The sequence below is a fragment of the Coregonus lavaretus genome, assembly GCF_964263955.1.
Source record: "Coregonus lavaretus genome assembly, chromosome: 17".
In the NCBI taxonomy this organism is placed as follows: domain Eukaryota; kingdom Metazoa; phylum Chordata; class Actinopteri; order Salmoniformes; family Salmonidae; genus Coregonus; species Coregonus lavaretus.
The window spans coordinates 48,355,767-48,381,108 of NC_140004.1; the positions used below are offsets into that span (position 1 = coordinate 48,355,767).

Sequence of the window (25,342 nt, forward strand, 5' to 3'; positions counted from 1 at the left end):
ACAACAAGAACAGCTTGCAGCCTCCGGCTGGCCTCGGGTATCTAGCTGTCCTCTGAGCGGGGCCTCGGGTATCTAGCTGTCCTCTGAGCGGGGCCTCGGGTATCTAGCTGTCCTCTGAGCGGGGCCTCGGGTATCTAGCTGTCCTCTGAGCGGAGGCTGAACATCATGTCTTGACGTAGCGCCGGTAGAAAACAGCAGCGGGACATTCTCTGCTATCTGGAAGTGACGTTTTCCGGTTTCCACTAGATTGCACAGCCACAAAGTCAGAATGGGCTATATCGTAACAATTAATGAAAACAAAAATGAGCTATTTTGTCTTAATTTAAGTTTTGCAGTGTGGTTAGGTATAAAATCAGAATTTAATAAGATACATTTTTATAAAGAAATGGGGTTTATGACAATGTGGCTGTGGTAGCTAGTGACCTGGTCCAGGGCAAAGGGAGTTGTTGAAACGTTTTTTTGCAACGGAGAACAAATTCGTATTGGACAACTTCAGCTAGTTTGGACTCTGGACTCTGTTTAAAAAGTGATCTGGTTTCGTGTTTACCGAACACGCACAAGGGTCCGTTCTTATACAGAACGAGTACATAGAAATGTAACTGTTGTTCTGCAATAGTCTACTGTACTATTTCTTGTTAGTCGACAGCCGAATGGAGGTTCCCGAAGAAGTCCTGGCGCACATATTCTCCTACCTATCGGTAAAGGAACGGGACAGCGCGTGTACAGTATGTAAGAGGTGGTCGCAGTCAATGAGCCACCCGCGAGTTTGGCGATACACTGAAATAAGGTGAGAGATTCAATCAGAGTTGTACCATACCGGTTGTTACATACTGGAAGATCATGGCAGTGATCGCGTTCCCCTGCTCAGACGTTGCATTAGCCTGTAAGCACGCCAAATACACGCCAATGCCAAATGGTTTCTAATTATGTAAAGTTTAAGTAGATTTATGATATATTGGTTATGCCCCAAAATAGCCTACATTTTACCATTGCAAATCAAGTTCACGTTGATTCACTGAGGCAAAAAGGAGGGTTTAATTCAATATGAACAGTAGTCTAATGTTATAGAAGGGAGGGTCAGAACAGTAGTCTAATGTTATAGAAGGGAGGGTCAGAACAGTAGTCTAATGTTATAGAAGGGAGGGTCAGAACAGTAGTCTAATGTTATAGAAGGGGGGGTCAGAACAGTAGTCTAATGTTATAGAAGGGGGGGTCAGAACAGTAGTCTGTTATAGAAGGGAGGGTCAGAACAGTAGTCTAATGTTATAGATGGGAGGGTCAGAACAGTAGTCTAATGTTATAGAAGGGAGGGTCAGAACAGTAGTCTAATGTTATAGAAGGGAGGGTCAGAACAGTAGTCTAATGATTGGGAAAGATTTGGTGAAGTGGTAACATTTTGTTTGGGAAAGATTTGAGTATACATAATACCTGCCAATTGAAAGAGGATGATAGCAGTGCCGGCTATGTTATCTGTGATATTGTGAGCCGCTATACAAATTCGACAGTCACAAGATGGGGACTTCAAAATGACATGTCAAGGAAACTGTACTTTTCAGATGGGTTAAGTGGAAAAGGAGCCTAACTGAAATCTCACAAGTAGCAATGAGCAATCGTGAGGCCGGCTTCCCTCCAGAGTGGTCGGCTTCCCTCCAGAGTGGTCGGCTTCCCTCCAGAGTGGTCGGCGCCGTGCAACAGCTTTTTTGCCATTCGTCACATCTGGAGGAAACCTGGCACCATCCCTACTGTGAAGCATGGTGGTGGCAGCATCATGCTGTGGGGATGTTTTTCAGTGGCAGGGACTGGGAGACTAGTCAGGATCGAGGGAAAGATGAACGGAGCAAAGTACAGAGAGATCCTTGATGAAAACCTTCTCTAGAGCACTCAGGACCTCAGACTGGGGCGAAGATTCACCTTCCAACAGGACATCGACCCTAAGCACACAGCCAAGACAACGCAGGAGTGGCTTCGGGACAAGTCTCTGAATGTCCTTGAGTGGCCCAGCCAGAGCCCGGACTTGAACCTGATCGAACATCTATGGAGAGACCTGAAAATAGCTGTGCAGCGACGCAGAGAAGAATGGGAGAAACTCCCCAAATACAGGTGTGCCAAGCTTGTAGAGTCATACTCAAGAAGACTTGAGGCTGTAATCGCTGCCAAAGGTGCTTCAACAAAGTACTGCGTAAAGGATCTGAATACTTATGTAAATGTCATATTTCATTTAATAATTTTGCTAAAATGTCTAAAACCTGTTTTTGCTTTGTCTTTATGGGGTATTTTGAGTAGATTGATGAGAAAAACCCCCAATTATATCTATCTATTTTAGAATAAGGCTGTAACGTAACAAAATGTGGAAAAAGTCAAGGGGTCTGAATACTTTCTGAATGCACTGTACAACCTACAGGATGTGCCAACAGTCTCTTAATGGTAGGTTTATTTGAACAGTGAGAGACAGAATAACAACAACAAAATCCAGAAAAATGCATGTCAAAAATGTTAGAAATTGATTTGCATTTTAATGAGGGAAATAAGTATTTGACCCCTCTGCAAAACATTACATTTACATTTACGTCATTTAGCAGACGCTCTTATCCAGAGCGACTTACAGTAGCAATTAGGGTTAAGTGCCTTGCTTAAGGGCACATCGACAGATTTTTCACCTAGTCGGCTCGGGGATTAGAACCAGCGACCTTTCGGTTACTGGCACAACGCTCTTACCCACTAAGCTACCTGCCGCTAGGACTGATAGGAATATCGACTGAATAATCTGCTTTCTACTATTTAGCGAGAGGCAGGACCTGTTTCTATAGAAGATGCCCATTTTTATTCTCAGCTTCTTAACTAACTCATCAATATTTTACATTTTAGTCATTTAGCAGACGCTCTTATCCAGAGCGACTTACAGTGAGGGGAAAAAAGTATTTGAGCCCCTGCTGATTTTGTACGTTTGCCCACTGACAAAGACATGATCAGTCTATAATTTTAATGGTAGGTTTATTTAAACAGTGAGAGACAGAATAACAACAACAAAAATCCAGAAAAACGCATTTCAAAAATGTTATAAATTGATTTGCATTTTAATGAGGGAAATAAGTATTTGACCCCTCTGCAAAACATGACTTAGTACTTGGTGGCAAAACCCTTGTTGGCAATCACAGAGGTCAGACGTTTCTTGTAGTTGGCCACCAGGTTTGCACACATCTCAGGAGGGATTTTGTTCCACTCCTCTTTGCAGATCTTCTCCAAGTCATTAAGGTTTCGAGGCTGACGTTTGGCAACTCGAACCTTCAGCTCCCTACATAGATGGGATTTCTATGGGATTAAGGTCTGGACACTGGCTAGGCCACTCCAGGACCTTAATGTGCTTCTTCTTGAGCCACTCCTTTGTTGCCTTGGCCGTGTGTTTTGGGTCATTGTCATGCTGGAATACCCATCCACTACCCATTTTCAATGCCCTGGCTGAGGGAAGGAGGTTCTCACCCAAGATTTGACGGTACATGGCCCCGTCCATCGTCCCTTTGATGCGGTGAAGTTGTCCTGTCCCCTTAGCAGAAATACACCCCCAAAGCATAATGTTTCCACCTCCATGTTTGACGGTGGGGATGGTGTTCTTGGGGTCATAGGCAGCATTCCTCCTCCTCCAAACACGGTGAGTTGAGTTGATGCCAAAGAGCTCGATTTTGGTCTCATCTGACCACAACACTTTCACCCAGTTCTCGTCTGAATCATTCAGATGTTCATTGGCAAACTTCAGACGGCCCTGTATATGTGCTTTCTTGAGCAGGGGGACCTTGCGGGCGCTGCAGGATTTCAGTCCTTCACGGCGTAGTGTGTTCCCAATTGTTTTCTTGGTGACTATGGTCCCAGCTGCCTTGAGATCATTGACAAGATCCTCCCGTGTAGTTCTGGGCTGATTCCTCACTGTTCTCATGATCAATGCAACTCCACGAGGTGAGATCTTGCATGGAGCCCCAGGCCGAGGGAGATTGACAGTTCTTTTGTGTTTCTTCCATTTGCGAATAATCGCACCAACTGTTGTCACCTTCTCACCAAGCTGCTTGGCGATGGTCTTGTAGCCCATTCCAGCCTTGTGTAGGTCTACAATCTTGTCCCTGACATCCTTGGAGAACTCTTTGGTCTTGGCCATGGTGGAGAGTTTGGAATCTGATTGATTGATTGCTTCTGTGGACAGGTGTCTTTTATACAGGTAACAAGCTGAGATTAGCAGCACTCCCTTTAAGAGTGTGCTCCTAATCTCAGCTCATTACCTGTATAAAATACATCTGGGAGCCAGACATTTTTCTGATTGAGAGGGGGTCAAATACTTATTTCCCTCATTAAAATGCAAATCAATTTATAACATTTTTGACATGCGTTTTTTTCTGGATTTGTTGTTGTTGTTATTCTGTCTCTCACTGTTCAAATAAACCTTCCATTACAATTATAGACCGATCATTTCTTTGTCAGTGGGCAAACTTACAAAATCAGCAGGGGATCAAATACTTTTTTCCCTCACTGTACATATCTGATCTTGTCAATATCAGATAAAAAATAAAAATAAACTTACTGTGAAGTAAAATCATAAGTCATTATCATAGCAGTACATTTGAGTTTATTAGGTACACCAGATACACCACCCTGTTCACGAAAATGGATCGCTCCTACAGACGTTGCCGTGGCTTGCTATATAAAGCAGGTAAAATGGATCGCTCCTACAGACGTTGCCGTGGCTTGCTATATAAAGCAGGCAGACAGGCATCGAGACATTCAGTTACTGTTCGATTGAAACGTTAGCATGGGCAAAACCAGTGACCCAAGCGACTTTGATCGGGGTCTGATCGTTGGTGCCAGTCGCCGCCGGCTCCAGTATCTCAGAAACGACCGACTTTTCAGACACAACAGTTTCTAGGGTTTACCGAGACCCAGTGCCAGTACCCAGTGTCGTCCAGGGTAGGGGAGGGAATGGCCGGCAGGGATGTAGCTCAGTTGGTAGAGCATTGCATTTCCAACGCCAGGGTTGTGGGTTCGATTCCAGTATATATAAAAAATATAAATAAAATGTATGCACTCACTGTAAGTCGCTCTGGATAAGAGCGTCTGCTAAATGACAAAATAAATAAATAAATGGTGCAACAAACAAAAAACATCCAGTCAGCGCCAGTCCTGTGGGAGAAAACAGCTCGTTGATGAGAGAGATCGAAGGAAAATGGCAAGAATCATGCAAGCTAAGAGGCGGGCCACCAACAGGCAAAATGGCGTAGGACAACAGTGGTGTGCAGAACGGCATCTTGGAACACACAACTCGTCGGTCCTTGTCACGGATGGGCTGTTGCAGCAGACGACCACACCGGGTTCCACTCCTATCTGCCATCACCACCACTGGACAACTGAGGAGTGGAAAAACATCGCCTGGTCCGATGATTCCCGGTTCCTGTTGCGTCAGGCTGATGGCAGAGTCAGGATCTGGTGTAAGCAGCATCAGTCCATGGCCCTATCCTGTCTGGTGTCAACGGTACAGGCTGGTGGCGGTGGTGTAATGGTGTGGGGAATGTTATCCTGGCACACGTTAGGTCCCTTGATACCAATTGAGGAACGTTTCCATTCCCCTAAGAATTCAGGCTGTTCTGGAGGCAAAGGGGGGTCCGACCCGGTACTAGATGGGTGTACCTAATAAACTGGCCACTCAGTGTATGTCATACTTTTTAGGTTTCGACTTTACAGACATTTCATGATGTAGTTCTCAGACAGTTTACAAACTGATGTCATTTGGAAATTTTGTACGGAAAATATTTCTCGTTTTTAAAAAGAAATGTTTTATGTAGAGTTATTGCATTTTCTCCCGGTCTCTAAACGTCTTTGCTGCAGAGATGAAAGAGGAGAGAACTAGAATGAGGCTGGGTTTATTTAGTCTTCTAGTATAAACAGTATAATGACAGAAGAGAAGCTACATGTACAGAGCCTTCGGAAAGTAATTCAGACCCCTTGACTTTTTCCACATTTTGTTACGGTACAGCCTTATTCTAAAATTGATGAAATTGTTATTGTGCAAAGCTGTCATCAAGGCAAAGGGTGGCTATTTGAAGAATCTCAAATATAAAATATATTTTGATTTGTTTAACACTTTTTTGGTTACTACATGATTCCATATGTGTTATTTCATAGTTTTGATGTCTTCACTATTATTCTACAATGTAGAAAATAGTAAAAATAAAGAAAAACCCTTGAATGAGTAGGTGTGACTGTAAATAAGGTATTTCTGTTTTTTATTTTTAATATATTTACAAAAATGTCTAAAAACCTGTTTTCACTTTGTCATTATGTTATTATTGTGTGTAGATTGATGAGGACATGTTTTTATTTAATCCATTTTAGAATAAGTAAAGTAACAAAATGTGGAAAAAGTCAACGAGTCTGAATACACTGTAGTGCCTTGCAATAGTATTCATCCCCCTTGGCGTTTTTCCTATTTTGTTGCATTACAACCTGTAATTTAAATGAATTTTTATTTGGATTTCATGTAATGGACATACACAAAATAGTCCAAATTGGTGAAGTGAAATGAAGTTGTTTAAAAAAATTATAAAAAATAAATGACGGAAAAGTGGTGAGTGCATATGTATTCACCCCCTTTGCTATGAAGCCCCTAAATAAGATCTGGTGCAACCAATTACCTTCAGAAGTCACATAATTAGTTAAATAAAGTCCACCTGTGTCCAATCTAAGTGTCACATGATCTGTCACATGATCTCAGTGTATATACACCTGTTCTGAAAGGCCCCAGAGTCTGCAACACCACTAAGCAAGGGGCACCACCAAGCAAGCGGCACCATGAAGACCAAGGAGCTCTCCAAACTGGTCAGGGACAAAGTTGTGGAGAAGTACAGATCAGGGTTGGGTTATAAAAAAATATCTGAAACTTTGAACATCCCCACGGAGCACCATTAAATCCATGATTAAACAATGGAAAGAATATGGCACCACAACAAACCTGCCAAGAGAGGGCCGTCCACCAAAACTCACAGACCAGGCAAGGAGGGCATTAATCAGAGAGGCAACAAAGAGACCTAAGATAACCCTGAAGGAGCTGCAAAGCTCCACAGCGGAGATTGGAGTATCTGTCCATAGGACCACTTTAAGCCGTACACTCCACAGAGCTGGGCTTTACGGAAGAGTGGCCAGAAAAAAGCCATTGCTTAAAGAAAAAAATAAGCAAACACGTTTGGTGTTCGCCAAAAGGCATGTGGGAGACTCCCCAAACATATGGAAGAATGTACTCTGGTCAGATAAGACTAAAATTTAGCTTTTTGGCCATCAAGGAAAACACTATGTCTGAAACAAACCCAACACCTCTCATCACCCCGAGAACACCATCCCCAAAGTGAAGAATGGTGGTGGCAGCATCATGCTGTGGGGGTGTTTTTCAGCTGCAGGGACTGGGAAACTGGTCAGAATTGAAGGAATGATGGATGGCGCTAAATACAGGGAAATTCTTGAGGGAAACCTGTTTCAGTCTTCCAGAGATTTGAGACTGGGACGGAGGTTCACCTTCCAGCAGGACAATGACCCTAAGCATAATGTTAAAGCAACACTCTAATATTTTGAATCTTCAAAGTGGTAGGCATGTTGTGTAAATCAAATGATACAAAACCCCCAAAAATCCATTTTAATTCCAGGTTGTATGGCATCAAAATAGGAAAAATGCCAAGGGGGGTGAATACTTTCGCAAGCCACTGTAATTATAGACAAGTTGACTAACAAACAGCCTATTATATAAGCAGAAACATAGGCCTATCTAAAAAGGCCTGTCAAAAAAAAAGTGTACCGACATCCCTGACTGTACAGCGCATATTTGCGGGTTAGGGTAGGGTGTGAGCCTCAGATTTTCACTTGATCACATATAGTCGGGCAGTTGCGGATGGGTTATTAGCAGTTGTGGGCGGGTGCGGGTGAATACAGCTGACCCGCGCATCACTAGCATGCATCAACCAATTGTCATCTATTGACAGATTGCTGTAACATCATCTATTGACAGATTGCTGTAACATGTGATGTGATCAGCTGATACTGAAAATACCTGTCCAGGCGTTGTAAGATTCTGCATCAGCAACGTCTGGGCTGGGGAACTGCTTTTCCAGGGAACAGAAGCCGTCTGGAGTTTGACAGTTATTTTGACATACACACAACATGAGATCTCTATAATATCGATTGGGGAATGGATCAATCGCTATAATTTATCATTCAATAATAACTCTTAATAGTCCAACTGAATAAGATTTGAAACTTGAAAAATTTACCTGGACTAAAAGACCACGTTGCTTCATTAATTACACTAATACTGTACTGATGTTATTGTCTACCTTTGTGTTAAACCAGCTATTAGATTAGACTGCTCTCTGCTCTCTGCTCTCTGCTGTCTGCTCTCTGCTCTCTGCTGTCTGCTCTCTGCTCTCTGCTCTCTGATCTCTGATCTCTGATCTCTGCTCTCTGATCTCTGCTCTCTGCTCTCTGCTCTCTGCTCTCTGCTCTCTGCAGTCTGAATCTGATACAGTGCTGCAATAGATCCCTCTACTGTCTCTTTGCAGGGGTAACGCTCTTACCCAGAGCGACTTACATTTTCATTATTCTCTCTTCGTCTACAGGTGTGAGACCGGGGAACAGGAGGACCCTGCTCTGCAGCGTTTCTCCTCTCTCCTGCCATTGGTCCGTCACCTGAAGATCACCGTCAGTTCGCTGAGCGATCCAGCCAATCGCAGCGCAGCCCTGTCCGTCCTCCACCTGGCCACCAGCGGTCCCCTGCGGACCCTGTCCCTGTCCTGCTCTGGAGGCGTCCCTCTCTTCTACTCAGGTAAACAACAACCAGCTAGTGACCGCTACTACAATAACACTGGTCTTCAGGTAAACAACAACCAGCTAGTGACCGCTACTGCAATAACACTGGTCTTCAGGTAAACAACAACCAGCTAGTGACTGCTACTGCAATAACACTGGTCTTCAGGTAAACAACAACCAGCTAGTGACTGCTACTGCAATAACACTGGTCTTCAGGTAAACAACAACCAGCTAGTGACCGCTACTGCAATAACACTGGTCTTCAGGTAAACAACAACCAGCTAGTGACTGCTACTGCAATAACACTGGTCTTCAGGTAAACAACAACCAGCTAGTGACTGCTACTGCAATAACACTGGTCTTCAGGTAAACAACAACCAGCTAGTGACTGCTACTACAATAACACTGGTCTTCAGGTAAACAACAACCAGCTAGTGACCGCTACTGCAATAACACTGGTCTTCAGGTAAACAACAACCAGCTAGTGACTGCTACTGCAATAACACTGGTCTTCAGGTAAACAACAACCAGCTAGTGACTGCTACTGCAATAACACTGGTCTTCAGGTAAACAACAACCAGCTAGTGACTGCTACTGCAATAACACTGGTCTTCAGGTAAACAACAACCAGCTAGTGACTGCTACTGCAATAACACTGGTCTTCAGGTAAACAACAACCAGCTAGTGACTGCTACTGCAATAACACTGGTCTTCAGGTAAACAACAACCAGCTAGTGACTGCTACTGCAATAACACTGGTCTTCAGGTAAACAACAACCAGCTAGTGACTGCTACTGCAATAACACTGGTCTTCAGGTAAACAACAACCAGCTAGTGACCGCTACTGCAATAACACTGGTCTTCAGGTAAACAACAACCAGCTAGTGACTGCTACTGCAATAACACTGGTCTTCAGGTAAACAACAACCAGCTAGTGACTTCTACTGCAATAACACTGGTCTTCAGGTAAACAACAACCAGCTAGTGACCGCTACTACAATAACACTGGTCTTCAGGTAAACAACAACCAGCTAGTGACTGCTACTGCAATAACACTGGTCTTCAGGTAAACAACAACCAGCTAGTGACCGCTACTGCAATAACACTGGTCTTCAGGTAAACAACAACCAGCTAGTGACCGCTACTACAATAACACTGGTCTTCAGGTAAACAACAACCAGCTAGTGACCGCTACTGCAATAACACTGGTCTTCAGGTAAACAACAACCAGCTAGTGACTTCTACTGCAATAACACTGGTCTTCAGGTAAACAACAACCAGCTAGTGACCGCTACTACAATAACACTGGTCTTCAGGTAAACAACAACCAGCTAGTGACTGCTACTGCAATAACACTGGTCTTCAGGTAAACAACAACCAGCTAGTGACCGCTACTGCAATAACACTGGTCTTCAGGTAAACAACAACCAGCTAGTGACCGCTACTACAATAACACTGGTCTTCAGGTAAACAACAACCAGCTAGTGACTGCTACTGCAATAACACTGGTCTTCAGGTAAACAACAACCAGCTAGTGACTTCTACTGCAATAACACTGGTCTTCAGGTAAACAACAACCAGCTAGTGACCGCTACTACAATAACACTGGTCTTCAGGTAAACAACAACCAGCTAGTGACTGCTACTGCAATAACACTGGTCTTCAGGTAAACAACAACCAGCTAGTGACTGCTACTGCAATAACACTGGTCTTCAGGTAAACAACAACCAGCTAGTGACTGCTACTGCAATAACACTGGTCTTCAGGTAAACAACAACCAGCTAGTGACTGCTACTACAATAACACTTACTAGCTCTGATTTTGCTGATCAATGGTTTATTTATCAAAGTTAATGCAGTAGCAGTCACTAGCTGGTTGTTCCAATTACTGTGATATGTGGTTGTCTTACCCAGGTTTGAAAGTAGATGTCTTCCTGGTACAGGACGTCCTATGTGTGCAAGTGCTTGCGCGGGACTTATATTAAATGTCATTTAACTGTAAAAATGTATTACCTTTCACAACCAGGCATGATGTTTTCATCTGATTGTCTAACAAATCGCTTCAAAAACTTGGCTACCTGCGCATGTTCATTCACTCTGAAATAATTCCAGCATCTAAAATTTGATGAATTGAAAGAGACGTCTATTAAAACACCAAAAAGTGACGTTCGGCGATTGTCATTAGACACACTTGTAGCAGGCTGAATTGATTGGTCCACTGCTGTGTGTGCGTCTCGGTCCCAGCCAGTCATATTCCTCGAATCACACTGCATTTTGGAGCGCACACCGCCCGTTTTCAAGTCCATTCGCTAATTTCTCATGCGACCAACAGACAGTAATGATAAATAATGGTGTAACGGCCTACGGTTTTCTTGACATCTTTGTTTTAATTATTATGATAGGCTCATGTTTTACCAGTAAGGCGTACCCCCACTATTTATTTTGTACTCTGGACCGGACCGGCTTACTTTCAACCTTCTCTTACCTTCCTTGGTGTCTCCATGGCTGCGTTTACACAGGCAGCCCAATATTGATCTTTTTTTTCACTAATTGGTCTTTTGACCAATCAGATCAGCTCAAAAAAAAAAAAAAAGATATCATGTGAAAAGATCTGACGTGGTTAGTCAAAAGACCAATTAGGTGGAGAAAAAAAAAATCAGAATTGGACTGCATGTCTAAATGCAGCCTAAGTCGCTCTAGATAAGAGTGTCTGCTAAATCAGTGTTTCTCAACTCCGGTCCTCAAGTACCTCCCAATAGCACACATTGTTGTTGTTGTTGCCCCAGACTAACTCACCTGATTCAACTCACCAAGGGCTTGATGATTAGTTGACTAATTGGTGTGCTTGTGTAACACTATTGCTTCCATCCCCTCTCCTAGCCCCACCCTGGGCTTGCAAGCAGGGGACCCTCATGAAAAAGTACTACTGAATTACAACTCATCATTACTACGCAAGATCTACACAAAACCTACTGGTTTTGACCAATCAGATCAGCTAATTGCTATTGAGAAGTGTAGTAAACCAGTAGTGATTTATGTAGTCATTTAGTAGTAATGAGTGATGCATTGGGATGTTTCACTATTGGTGAACACTACATCATTCTCCCTTAAAACTACTCTGTAATTACTGAGCTTTTGGGCATCTACTACTTAAAACCTACATGTACCTACACAATTCCTACATGTTCACTGTTGAATTGCTACATAATGCCTACACATTACTGCTGTTTTCAAAATCACTATTGACATCTTGTTTCACTACTGTGTCACTACTAGACTAGTGAACATTTCCTCTAACTGTAGTTATATCATCAAACAAGAAATAACACGCTTATACAAACATAATAGCATTTTTAAAATGACCTTAATTACATATTAAATGACATATTTACACTTTTTTTGTTAATCCCTTTGAGGCCTTGTCTTCATTCAGCTTTGACGTCACTATCTTCAGATCCTCTTTTAGTTTCTCCACCATGTAACCTTTTAGAAAATAAAGACAGGCACAAGAGACAACGAATTAAAAGCCATTAGGGACTGAACCTTATTTATAATTATATTATATATTTATAACAAGGGTAACATGGAGGAAATCAGACCTCTGAAATGAAAACGGATGGCCCTGCCTTCAGCAAAATATATTTCACCTAATCCCTCCCTGAACGCTTTAAAAAACAAACAAGTGGCCCTCCCCTATACCCAAAATAATAATTAAAACACAAAGTGGATAGCAGAGAACGTGTTACTGTTTACCCTCACTCCCAGGGCAGACCAGAGCCTTAGATATGCGGTTTTAGAAACTGTTCTTCGTCCTGTAAGCATTACATGGCAACACAGGAATTCTGATTTAGACCAGAGAGATAGGACCTATGTGTTCATCTGACGGGCTAAGAATGGACAGAGAGATAGGACCTATGTGTTCATCTTATCATATTTCTCCAATGCCAAATCAGTGTGTCTTGTTCGCAAAATAATTTAATCTGAGACGTCATTAGGAATCTGAGCATGGTATTTTCAAAAGTTAGACCTACTTTTCCACCCCAGACAGAGTAGGCCTACCGACGGAGAACATGTTCAGATTTAACTGCTGGCTACTCTTCTTCCGTGGCTTAACCAAATCAGAGAAGGTCACAAGTGTTTCCCTAAAAGCTGTCTGGGTTTAAACATCTATTGGACAGAAAGTGAATAGCTTAATTGATAGTGACAGAATTAGATTACTTCCCAAGCAAAGCCAATGTTTTGTCTCCTCGGCTATAGAAGGTTGTAGCTCAGCTAACGAATGTCAAAGAAACTAAACAATGACATCCCCAGATGCATCGAAGTCACGTCTTTCCCCGGTAATTTACAGCTTGTTTCTAGCATAAAGCATCGCGGACCAAATCAATGTTTATAGATCACTTTATATAATCAGATCTGTTTTATTTTCATCAAAATCTTAAGCTAACAATTGGGTAGGCCTGTGCTTTTTGCCATTTTCTTTGATAAAAGGTAGGCCTATGGCATACCCTCTCATACCCTCTCAATTTGAGTCCTGGTTTTAACTTAACAGTCCTTAATTGACACGGAGGTAGGCTATTTAAAGAGTGCATGGTGGGTGGAGGAATGGACCGACACCTCTATGGATAGCAGCCGATAGCCTCATTTCGTCTGTCAAACAGGAAGGCCTACCTCTTATTTCTTAAATAGGAAGAAATAGGCTCCAACACAAAGCCCCTCTTGTTGTTAGTAATGAGTTATGCCTACTCAAATTTGCCTCCTTTCAGCTTATGAGCTGTCCATTTCTGATTGATTGTGCCACGGCTGAAGTTTCAGGTTTCAGCACCAGGTTACTTGAATCTGGCTTATTGTGAGAACAATAACGCAAGACTAGGTCTAATACAAACAAAAAAATCTGAATAATGATTTGACTCCTCCTGAACTGCCACCGTGACCCTCACACAGCACCACCATTGGTTAGGCAGCACACAAAACAAGGTTTTGATCAGCAAGCGCAGAGCAGGCCGGGGCTCAGGGTTGGAACATCCATTGCAGTGTGTAATGCAGGCCGAGGCTCAGGGTTGGAATATCCATTGCAGTGTGTAATGCAGCCTAGTTAAACTTACACCATCCCAGCAGCTATCTTAGAAATATAACTTATGCTCTGTTCTTCTCCCAGCATGCACTTCATAGCCTATAGGCTATGGATCATTTGATTGAGACCACACTAAATAGCCTATAGGTGCACTTGATATTGCGCAACCAGCGGTGAATCAGAGATGAGGGGTGGCATCTGGCACACATGGATATATAGCCTAATAAACAACTAATTCTAAAACACTGAGAAATATTGACATTTCACCAATTACAAATGACATGACCCTCCCCTGGACTAGATTTAAAAAATACTAAACCGTCCCCTTGACTGAAATGGAAAAAGCATGACCCTCCCCCATTTTCCTCCAGATCCCCATTCTGTAAATTTCGATCCATCCCTTATCAATGATCTGCTAACAGAGGACACATAAGACAACACAGAAAAACATTTGATAAACAATGTTCTTACCAACAATGGCCTCCAGTCTTCTTATGTCCAGGGTCTCCACTACTGTTTTCCTACTGAACACTTGCGGAAGTATTCGAACACCCCCCTTGGTATTCACCCCCCTTGGCATTTTTCCTATTTTGTTGCCTTACAACCTGGAATTAAAATTGATTTTTGCGGGGTTTGTATCATTTGATTTACACAACATGCCTACCACTTTGAAGATGCTAAATATTTTTTATTGTGAAACAAACAAGAAATAACACAAAAGAAAACAGAAAACTTGAGCATGCATAACTATTCACCCCCCCAAAGTCAATACTTTGTAGAGCCACCTTTTGCAGCAATTACAGCTGCAAGTCTCTTGGGGTATGTCTCTATTAGCTTGGCACATCTAGCCACTGGGATTTTTGCCCATTCTTCAGGGAAAACTGCTCCAGCTCCTTCAAGTTGGATGGGGTCCGCTGGTGTACAGCAATCTTTAAGTCATACCACAGATTCTCAATTGGATTGAGGTCTGGGCTTTGACTAGGCCATTCCAAGACATTTAAATATTTCCCCTTAAACCACTCAAGTGTTGCTTTAGCAGTGTGCTTAGGGTCATTGTCCTGCTGGAAGGTGAACCTCCGTCCCAGTCTCAAATCTCTGGAAGACTGAAACAGGTTTCCCTCAAGATTTTCCCTGTATTTAGCGCCATCCATCATTCCTTCAATTCTGACCAGTTTCCCAGTCCCTGCCGATGAAAAACACCCCTACAGCATGATGCTGCCACCACCATGCTTCACTGTGGGGATGGTGTTCTCGGGGGTGATGAGAGGTGTTGGGTTTGTTTCAGACATAGCGTTTTCCTTGATGGCCAAAAAGCTCAATTTTAGTCTCATCTGAGCAGAGTACCTTCTTCCATATGTTTGGGGAGTCTCCCACATGCCTTTTGGCGAACACCAAACGTGTTTGCTTATTTTTTTCTGGCCACACGTAAAGTCCAGCTCTGTGGAGTGTACGGCTTAAAGTGGTCCTATGGACAGATACTCCAATCTCCGCTGTGGAGCTTTGCAGCTCCTTCAGGGTTATCTTTGGTCTCTTTGTTGCCTCTCTGATTAATGCCCTCCTTGCCTGGTCCGTGAGTTTTGGTGGACGGCCCTCTCTTGGCAGGTTTGTTGTGGTGCCATATTCTTTCAAAATTTTTTATAATGGATTTAATGGTGCTCCATGGGATGTTCAAAGTTTTTGATATTTTTTTATAACCCAACCCTGATCTGTACTTCTCCACAACTTTGTCCCTGACCTGTTTGGAGAGCTCCTTGGTCTTCATGGTGCCGCTTGCTTGGTGGTGCCCCTTGCTTAGTGGTGTTGCAGACTCTGGGGCCTTTCAGAACAGGTGTATATATACTGAGATCATGTGACACTTAGATTGCACACAGGTGGACTTTATTTAACTAATTATGTGACCTCTGAAGGTAATTGGTTGCACCAGATCTTATTTGGGGGCTTCATAGCAAAGGGGGTGAATACATATGCACTCACCACTTTTCCGTCATTTATTTAAAATATTTTTTTGAAACAATTTTATTTATTTATTTCACTTCACCAATTTGGACTATTTTGTGTATGTCCATTACATGAAGTCCAAATAAAAATCAATTTAAATTCCAGGTTGTAATGCAACAAAATAGGAAAAACGCCAAGGGGGATGAATACTTTTGCAAGGCACTGTACCTGGTTACTACTGGAAACTGTTTTCCTACTCAACACTACAAATCTCTACTTGAGTAGTGCATAAACTAGACTTTCACTACAAGTCTCTACAAATAGGTTTTGTGTAGTAATTCAGTAGTAGTAGTTTTTCATGAGGGTAGCTACAGTTTGTACACCAGATAATATGAATATAACCAAAGATTTCTGGTATCCATTACTAGTCCCGTGTAGCTCAGTTGGTAGAGCGTGGCGTTTTCAACGCCAAGGTTGTGGGTTTGATTCCCACGGGGGGCCAGTATGAAAATGTATGCACTCACTAACTGTCTGGATAAGAGCGTCTGCTAAATGACTAAAATAAAAATAAATTTTAAAAAATGGACGTTACAGGTTTGCCAAAATGCAGCCAGAGATTCTTCAACTAACCAATGTTTTCTCGATTCTGGAAAATGGTTCTTATAAATGTCCGTGTCGAGTTGCAGGTGGTTCTACAAACACCACAGAGAACTCAGAAAGATAGTAACATGCCCTCGTAAAACTGACTATCCTACCGATCCTTGACTTCGGCGATGTCATTTACAAAATAGCCTCCAACACTCTACTCAGCAAATTGGATGTAGTCTATCACAGTGCCATCCGTTTTGTCTCCAAAGCCCCATACACTACCCACCACTGTGACCTGTACGCTCTTGTTGGCTGGTCCTCACTACATGTTCGTCGTCAAACCCACTGGCTCCAGGCCATCTATAAATGACTGCTAGGCAAATCCCCACCTTATCTTAGCTCATTGGTCACCATAGCAACACCCACCCGTAGTCTGCGCTCCAGCAGGTATATCTCACTGGTCATCCCCAAAGCCAACACCTCCTTTGGCCGCAATTCCTTCCAGTTCTCTGCTGCCAATGACTGGAACAAATTGCAAAAATCTCTGAAGCTGGAGACTCTTATCTCCCTCACTAACTTTAAGCATCAGTTGTCAGAGCACCTTACCGATCACTGCACCTGTACACAGCCCATCTGAAATTAGCCCGCCCAACTACCTCATCCCTATATTGTTATTTATTTTGCTCTTTTATACCCCAGTATCTCTATTTGCACATCATATCTTGCACATCTATCATTCCAGTGTTAATACTAATTGTAATTATTTTGCACTATAGCCTATTTTATTGCCTTACCTCCATAACTTGCTAAATTTGCACACACTGTATATATATGTATTTCAATCAATTCAATCAATTTTATTTTATATAGCCCTTCTTACATCAGCTAATATCTGGAAGTGCTGTACAGAAACCCAGCCTAAAACCCCAAACAGCTAGTAATGCAGGTGTAGAAGCATTCTGTTGTATTTTCTGACTTTGTTTTGTCTTACCCCATATGTAACTCTGTGTTGTTGTTTTTATCGCACTGCTTTGCTTTATCTTGGCCAGGTCGCAGTTGTAAATGAGAACTTGTTCTCAACTGGTTTACCTGGTTAAATAAAGGTGAAATAAAAAAAATAAAAATAAAAATCTTAGCTGCCGCACATCTTGCATTTCCCAGCATCTTTGCAGGAACTAGTCGGTTCTATTTGATACAGGCGGAAGTAGATGACAGTTTGTAGAACCACCTGCAACTGAACACAGACATTTATTTATAAGATAGCTGAATTGGAAGCCGTGCTGCAGCGGTACTTGTGATCTGGAGGCAGCGGTTTAGACCGCTAGATCACCACAGGCAAACGAAAAAACAACTACTTCAAGCTCTCAGAGCGAACGACATCACTGATTGAACGCTACTAGCACACGGCTAACTAGCTAGCCATTTCACATCGGCTACAGTTGTCTGGGGCTACAACGACAATGAGTACTGTTGGGAGTACTTGATGACCTGAGTTTAGAACCACTAAATGACATGGAGGAATGGGCCAAAATACCAGCAACAGTGTGTGAAAACCTTGTGAAGACTTACAGAAAACGTTTGACCTGTGTCATTGCCAACAAAGGGTATATAACAAAGTATTGAGAAACTTTTGTTATTGACCAAATACTTATTTTCCACCATAATTTGCAAATACAGTGGGGAAAAAAAGTATTTAGTCAGCCACCAATTGTGCAAGTTCTCCCACTTAAAAAGATGAGAGAGGCCTGTAATTTTCATCATAGGTACACGTCAACTATGACAGACAAAATGAGAAAACAAAATCCAGAAAATCACATTGTAGGATTTTTAATGAATTTATTTGCAAATTATGGTGGAAAATAAGTATTTGGTCACCTACAAAAAAGCAAGATTTCTGGCTCTCACAGACCTGTAACTTCTTCTTTAAGAGGCTCCTCTGTCCTCCACTCGTTACCTGTATTAATGGCACCTGTTTGAACTTGTTATCAGTATAAAAGACACCTGTCCACAACCTCAAACAGTCACACTCCAACCTCCACTATGGCCAAGACCAAAGAGCTGTCAAAGGACACCAGATACAAAATTGTAGACCTGCACCAGGCTGGGAAGACTGAATCTGCAACAGGTAAGCAGCTTGGTTTGAAGAAATCAACTGTGGGAGCAATTATTAGAAAATGGAAGACATACAAGACCACTGATAATCTCCCTCGATCTGGGGCTCCACGCAAAATCTCACCCCGTGGGGTCAAAATGATCACAAGAACGGAGAGCAAAAATCCCAGAACCACACGGGGGGACCTAGTGAATGACCTGCAGAGAGCTGGGACCAAAGTAACAAAGCCTACCATCAGTAACACACTACGCCGCCAGGGATTCAAATCCTGCAGTGCCAGACTTGTCCCCCTGCTTAAGCCAGTACATGTCCAGGCCCGTCTGAAGTTTGCTAGAGTGCATTTGGATGATCCAGAAGAGGATTGGGAGAATGTCATATGGTCAGATGAAACCAAAATAGAACTTTTTGGTAAAAACTCAACTCGTCGTGTTTGGAGGACAAAGAATGCTGAGTTGCATCCAAAGAACACCATACCTACTGTGAAGCATGGGGGTGGAAACATCATGCGTTGGGGCTGTTTTTCTGCAAAGGGACCAGGACGACTGATCCGTGTAAAGGAAAGAATGAATGGGGCCATGTATCGTGAGATTTTGAGTGAAAACCTCCTTCCATCAGCAAGGGCATTGAAGATGAAACGTGGCTGGGTCTTTCAGCATGACAATGATCCCAAACACACCGCCCGGGCAACGAAGGAGTGGCTTCGTAAGAAGCATTTCAAGGTCCTGGAGTGGCCTAGCCAGTCTCCAGATCTCAACCCCATAGAAAATCTTTGGAGGGAGTTGAAAGTCCGTGTTGCCCAGCGATAGCCCCAAAACATCACTGCTCTAGAGGAGATGGGCCAAAATACCAGCAACAGTGTGTGAAAACCTTGTGAAGACTTACAGAAAACATCTGACCTGTGTCATTGCCAACAAAGGGTATATAACAAAGTATTGAGAAACAATTGGTGGCTGACTAAATACTTTTTTTCCCCACTGTAAATTCATAAAAAATCCTACAATGTGATTTTCTGGAAAAAAAATCTCAATTTGTCTGTCATAGTTGACGTGTACCTATGATGAAAATTACAGGCCTCTCTTATCTTTTTAAGTGGGAGAACTTGCACAATTGGTGGCTGACTAAATACTTTTTTTCCCCACTGTAAATTCATAAAAAATCCTACAATGTGATTTTCTGGAAAAAAAATCTCAATTTGTCTGTCATAGTTGACGTGTACCTATGATGAAAATTACAGGCCTCTCTCATCTTTTTAAGTGGGAGAACTTGCACAATTGGTGGCTGACTAAATACTTTTTTCCCCCACTGTAAATTCATAAAAAATCCTACAATGTGATTTTCTGGAAAAAAAATCTCAATTTGTCTGTCATAGTTGACGTGTACCTATGATGAAAATTACAGGCCTCTCTCATCTTTTTAAGTGGGAGAACTTGCACATTTGGTGGCTGACTAAATACTTTTTTCCCCACTGTATGACTATAGGTCACGACCTGGAGGAAGGGCTGGAGGCTGCTCTTACTGCCTCCCCGCAACACGTGGGAGGAGCCTTCCTCTCCCACCTGGACCTGAGGGGCGTGCCCTTCACCCTCAGCCAATCCCTGGTGAGGGGCTTGGCCCGGCAGAGCCCCAACCTGAGGAGTCTATTGGTCAACAATCAGACCCTGGTGTGTAAGGTGGAGCCAGGGGCTGTGGTGGAAGTGCTGAGGCTGTGTCCTCTTCTCAACACACTAGGGCTGTTCTATACCAGGTATGAAGAGAACCATGGTGCTCAACTCTTAGACTGTGTCCCAAATGGCACCCTATTCCCTATGTAGTGCACTACTTTAGACCAGAGAATGGCACCCTATTCCCTACATAGTGCACTACTTTAGACCAGAGAATGGCACCCTATAACCCTATATAGTGCACTACTTTAGACCAGAGAATGGCACCCTATTCCCTATATAGTGCACTACTTTAGACCAGAGAATGGCACCCTATTCCCTACATAGTGCACTACTTTAGACCAGAGAATGGCACCCTATTCCCTACATAGTGCACTACTTTAGACCAGAGAATGGCACCCTATTCCCTATGTAGTGCACTACTTTAGACCAGAGAATGGCACCCTATTCCCTATACAGTGCACTACTTTAGACCAGAGAATGGCACCCTATTCCCTATGTAGTGCACTACTTTAGACCAGAGAATGGCACCCTATTCCCTATGTAGTGCACTACTTTAGACCAGAGAATGGCACCCTATTCCCTATATAGTGCACTACTTTAGACCAGAGAATGGCACCCTATTCCCTATATAGTGCACTACTTTAGACCAGAGAATGGCACCCTATTCCCTATACAGTGCACTACTTTAGACCAGAGAATGGCACCCTATTCCCTATATAGTGCAATACTTTAGACCAGAGAATGGCACCCTATTCCCTATATAGTGCACTACTTTAGACCAGAGAATGGCACCCTATTCCCTATATAGTGCACTACTTTAGACCAGAGAATGGCACCCTATTCCCTATATAGTGCACTACTTTAGACCAGAGAATGGCACCCTATTCCCTATATAGTGCACTACTTTAGACCAAAGAATGGCACCCTATTCCCTATATAGTGCACTACTTTAGACCAGAGAATGGCACCCTATTCCCTATGTAGTGCACTACTTTAGACCAGAGAATGGCACCCTATTCCCTATATAGTGCTCTACTTTAGACCAGAGAATGGCACCCTATTCCCTATATAGTGCACTACTTTAGACCAGAGAATGGCACCCTATTCCCTATATAGTGCACTACTTTAGACCAGAGAATGGCACCCTATTCCCTATATAGTGCACTACTTTAGACCAGAGAATGGCACCCTATTCCCTATATAGTGCACTACTTTAGACCAGAGAATGGCACCCTATTCCCTATATAGTGCACTACTTTAGACCAGAGAATGGCACCCTATTCCCTATGTAGTGCACTACTTTAGACCAGAGAATGGCACCCTATTCCCTATATAGTGCTCTACTTTAGACCAGAGAATGGCACCCTATTCCCTATATAGTGCACTACTTTAGACCAGAGAATGGCACCCTATTCCCTATATAGTGCACTACTTTAGACCAGAGAATGGCACCCTATTCCCTATATAGTGCACTACTTTAGACCAGAGAATGGCACCCTATTCCCTATATAGTGCTCTACTTTAGACCAGAGAATGGCACCCTATTCCCTATATAGTGCACTACTCTAGACCAGAGAATGGCACCCTATTCCCTATATAGTGCACTACTTTAGACCAGAGAATGGCACCCTATTCCCTATGTAGTGCACTACTTTAGACCAGAGAATGGCACCCTATTCCCTATATAGTGCTCTACTTTAGACTAGAGAATGGCACCCTATTCCCTATGTAGTGCACTACTTTAGACCAGAGAATGGCACCCTATTCCCTATATAGTGCACTACTTTAGACCATAGAATGGCACCCTATTCCCTATGTAGTGCACTACTTTAGACCAGGGCTCTGATCATTTGGGACGCAGCCTTATCCTCTTGTTTAAATGAATGAAGGATGCTTGAAGCCAACAGTTGATCACATCAGAAATGAAAAAGATACCAGCCACTCACTTGATTCTAAGTTACTAATTGTTGCTATGTTCTTCTTCTCCAGCCTGTCCCCGAAGGTGGTGGATGAGCTGCTGCTTCCTCAACGCTGCCCCCTCCTGGCCATGGAGCTGTTCTGCGAGCGCTTTGCCAAATACATCCCCCCTTTGGAGGACAGCGTGTGGGCTGGGCTGAAGGACAGACACCCGAGGTTAAAGGTCAGTTAAAGGTCAGCCTGGTGCCTTGAGGAGGAAAGGGACTAACAGAAACTCCAAACGATCATTTCAATAATTAATTTATCTGAAAATAAACATGTAACATGCAGGGCAATAGTAGCCTGGTCTCACATCTGTTAGTGCTGGCTTGTCAACTCCTATGGTTATTGTGGTGTGACAATTTCAACTCCTATGGTTATTGTGGTGTGACAAACAGATCTGGGACCAGGCTAGGGAAGCCATGATCCTTTGGAATGCTGTCTGTCCGTTTTACTGACAAGGATCCATGTTTGAAGACCAATATGTGATGTGTTGTGTTTTATATTCTATTAGTACAGTGCCTTGCAAATGTATCCATCCCCCTTGGCATTTTTCTTATTTTGCATTGCAACCTGTAATTTAAATGGATTTTTATTTGGATTTCATGTAATGGACATACACAAAATAGTTCAAATTGGTGAAGTGAAATGAAAAAAATAACTTGTTTCAAAAAATTCTAAAAAATAAATAATGGAAAAGTGGTGAGTGCATATGTATTCACCCCCTTTGCTATGAAGCCCCTAAATAAGATCTGGTGCAACCAATTACCTTCAGAAGTCACATAATTTGTTAAATAAAGTCCACCTGTGTGCAATCTAAGTGTCACATGATCTGTCACATGATCTCAGTGTATATACACCTGTTCTGAAAGGCCCCGGAGTCTGCAACACCACTAAGCAAGGAGCACCACCAAGCAAGCGGCACCATGAAGACCAAGGAGCTCTCCAAACAGGTCAGGGACAAAGTTGTGGAGAAGTACAGATCAGGGTTGGGTTATAAAAAAATATCAGACACTTTGAACATCCCACGGAGCTCCATTAAATCCATTATTAAAAAATGGAAAGAATATGGCACCACAACAAACCTGCCAAGAGAGGGCCATCCACCAAAACTCACGGACCAGGCAAGGAGGGCATTAATCAGAGAGGCAACAAAGAGACCAAAGATAACCCTGAAGGAGCTGCAAAGCTCCACAGCAGAGATTTGAGTATCTGTCCATAGGACCACTTTAAGGCGTACACTCCACAGAGCTGGACTTTACCGAAAAGTGACCAGAAAAAAGCCATTGCTTAAAGAAGAAAATTAGCAAACACGTTTGGTGTTCGCCAAAAGGCATGTGGGAGACTCCCCAAACATATGGAAGAAGGTACTCTGGTCAGATGAGACTAAAATTGAGCTTTTTGGCCATCAAGGAAAACGCTATGTCTGGTGCAAACCCAACACCTCTCATCACCCCGAGACCACCATCCCCACAGTGAAGCATGGTGGTGGCAGCATCATGCTGTGGGGATGTTTTTCATCGGCAGGGACTGGGAAACTGGTCAGAATTGAAGGAATGATGGATGGCGCTAAATACAGGGAAATTCTTGAGGGAAACCTGTTTCAGTCTTCCAGAGATTTGAGACTGGGACAGAGGTTCACCTTCCAGCAGGACAATGACCCTAAGCATACTGCTAAAGCAACACTCGAGTGGTTTAAGGGGAAACATTTAAATGTCTTGGAATGGCCTAGTCAAAGCCCAGACCTCAATCCAATCTGTGGTATGACTTAAAGATTGCTGTACACCAGCGGAACCCATCCAACTTGAAGGAGCTGGAGCAGTTTTGCCTTGAAGAATGGGCAGAAATCCCAGTGGCTAGATGTGCCAAGCTTATAGAGACATACCCCAAGAGATTTGCAGCTGTAATTGCTGCAAAAGGTGGCTCTACAAAGTATTGAACAGTTATGCACACGCAAGCTTTCAGTTTTTTTGTCTTATTTCTTGTTTGTTTCACAATAAAAAAGATTTTGCATCTTCAAAGTGGTAGGCATGTTGTGTAACTCAAATGATACAAACCCCCAAAAAATCAAATTTAATTCCAGGTTGTAAGGCAACAAAATAGGAAAAATGCCAAGGGGGGTGAATACTTTCGCAAGCCACTGTATGTGTATTATATTCTAATAATATGTGTATTATATTTCAGGTGAGTCTGATTCTAAAGCGGTTCTTATAGACACCCTCCGTATGGATTTGGACAGTGAAGCTGAAAATTACATTTTTGATTTGAGTTCAAATGTTTCATATGAGGCAACAGTACAGAATGTCACTTTTTTATTTGAGGGTATTTTCATGCATATCTTTTTTACCAAAGTACTTTATATACCGTATCCATTTGAAGGTGTCATAAGTATTGTACAGAATTCTCTTTATAGTGTATTAAAGTAGTCAAACGTTTTGTATTTGGTCCCATATTCCTAGCACTCAATGACTACATCAAGCTTGTGACTCTACAAACTTGTTGGATGCATTTACAGCTTGTTTTGGTTGTATTTCGGATTATGTTTTGCCCAATAGAAAGTGAATGGTGAATAATGTACACTTGGAAAGCAGGTTCTATCTAGAACCTAAATGGTTCTTTGGCTGTCCCCATAGGAGAACCCTTTTGAAGAACCCAAATGGGTTCTTTCTTCCTGAAACCAAAAAAGTTTCTACTATGGGGTCAGCCGAAGAACCCTTCTGAAAACACTTTTTTGTAGTGTGTCATTTTGGAGTCACTTATATTGTAAATAAGAATAGAATATGTTTCTAAACACGTCTACGTTAATGTGGATGCTACCATGGTTACGGATAGTCCTGAATGAATTGAGAATGATAAAAGTGAGAACGTTACAGAGGGACAAAGATCCACCCAACATGCTAACCTCCCGTTATTGGTCATGGTGAGAGGTTAGCATGTTTCTCTGTAACTTTCTCACGCATTATTATTCATGATTTATTCATGATTTTTGTTAATCATATCAGGATTAATTTAGAAGTGTTCAAAAAACATCTTATCTACTCACTTTGAGAGAAAATTACTTCAGTTTTTATTGGCCAAAACACAACCAAAACACAACCAAAACAAACTGCAGAGAGTAGTCATTGAGTGCTAGGAATATGGGACCAAATACTTAAACGTTTGACTACTTTGATACACTATAAGGGAA

At 42.5% G+C, this 25,342-nt stretch overlaps 1 protein-coding gene across 1 annotated transcript in view; it reads left to right on the forward strand.

Moving 5' to 3' along the window:
• The first annotated feature begins 224 nt into the window (after positions 1–224).
• Positions 225–25,342, forward strand: part of fbxl8 (F-box and leucine-rich repeat protein 8) — a 29,728-nt gene continuing 4,610 nt past the window's right edge. Inside the window, exons 1-4 of the mRNA XM_084181439.1 lie at positions 225–787; positions 8,637–8,842; positions 20,015–20,279; positions 22,189–22,339. Of these exons, the coding sequence (XP_084037565.1) occupies positions 651–787; positions 8,637–8,842; positions 20,015–20,279; positions 22,189–22,339 (759 nt within the window). The 5' untranslated portion in view covers positions 225–650. The remainder of the gene's footprint in view (positions 788–8,636; positions 8,843–20,014; positions 20,280–22,188; positions 22,340–25,342) is intronic.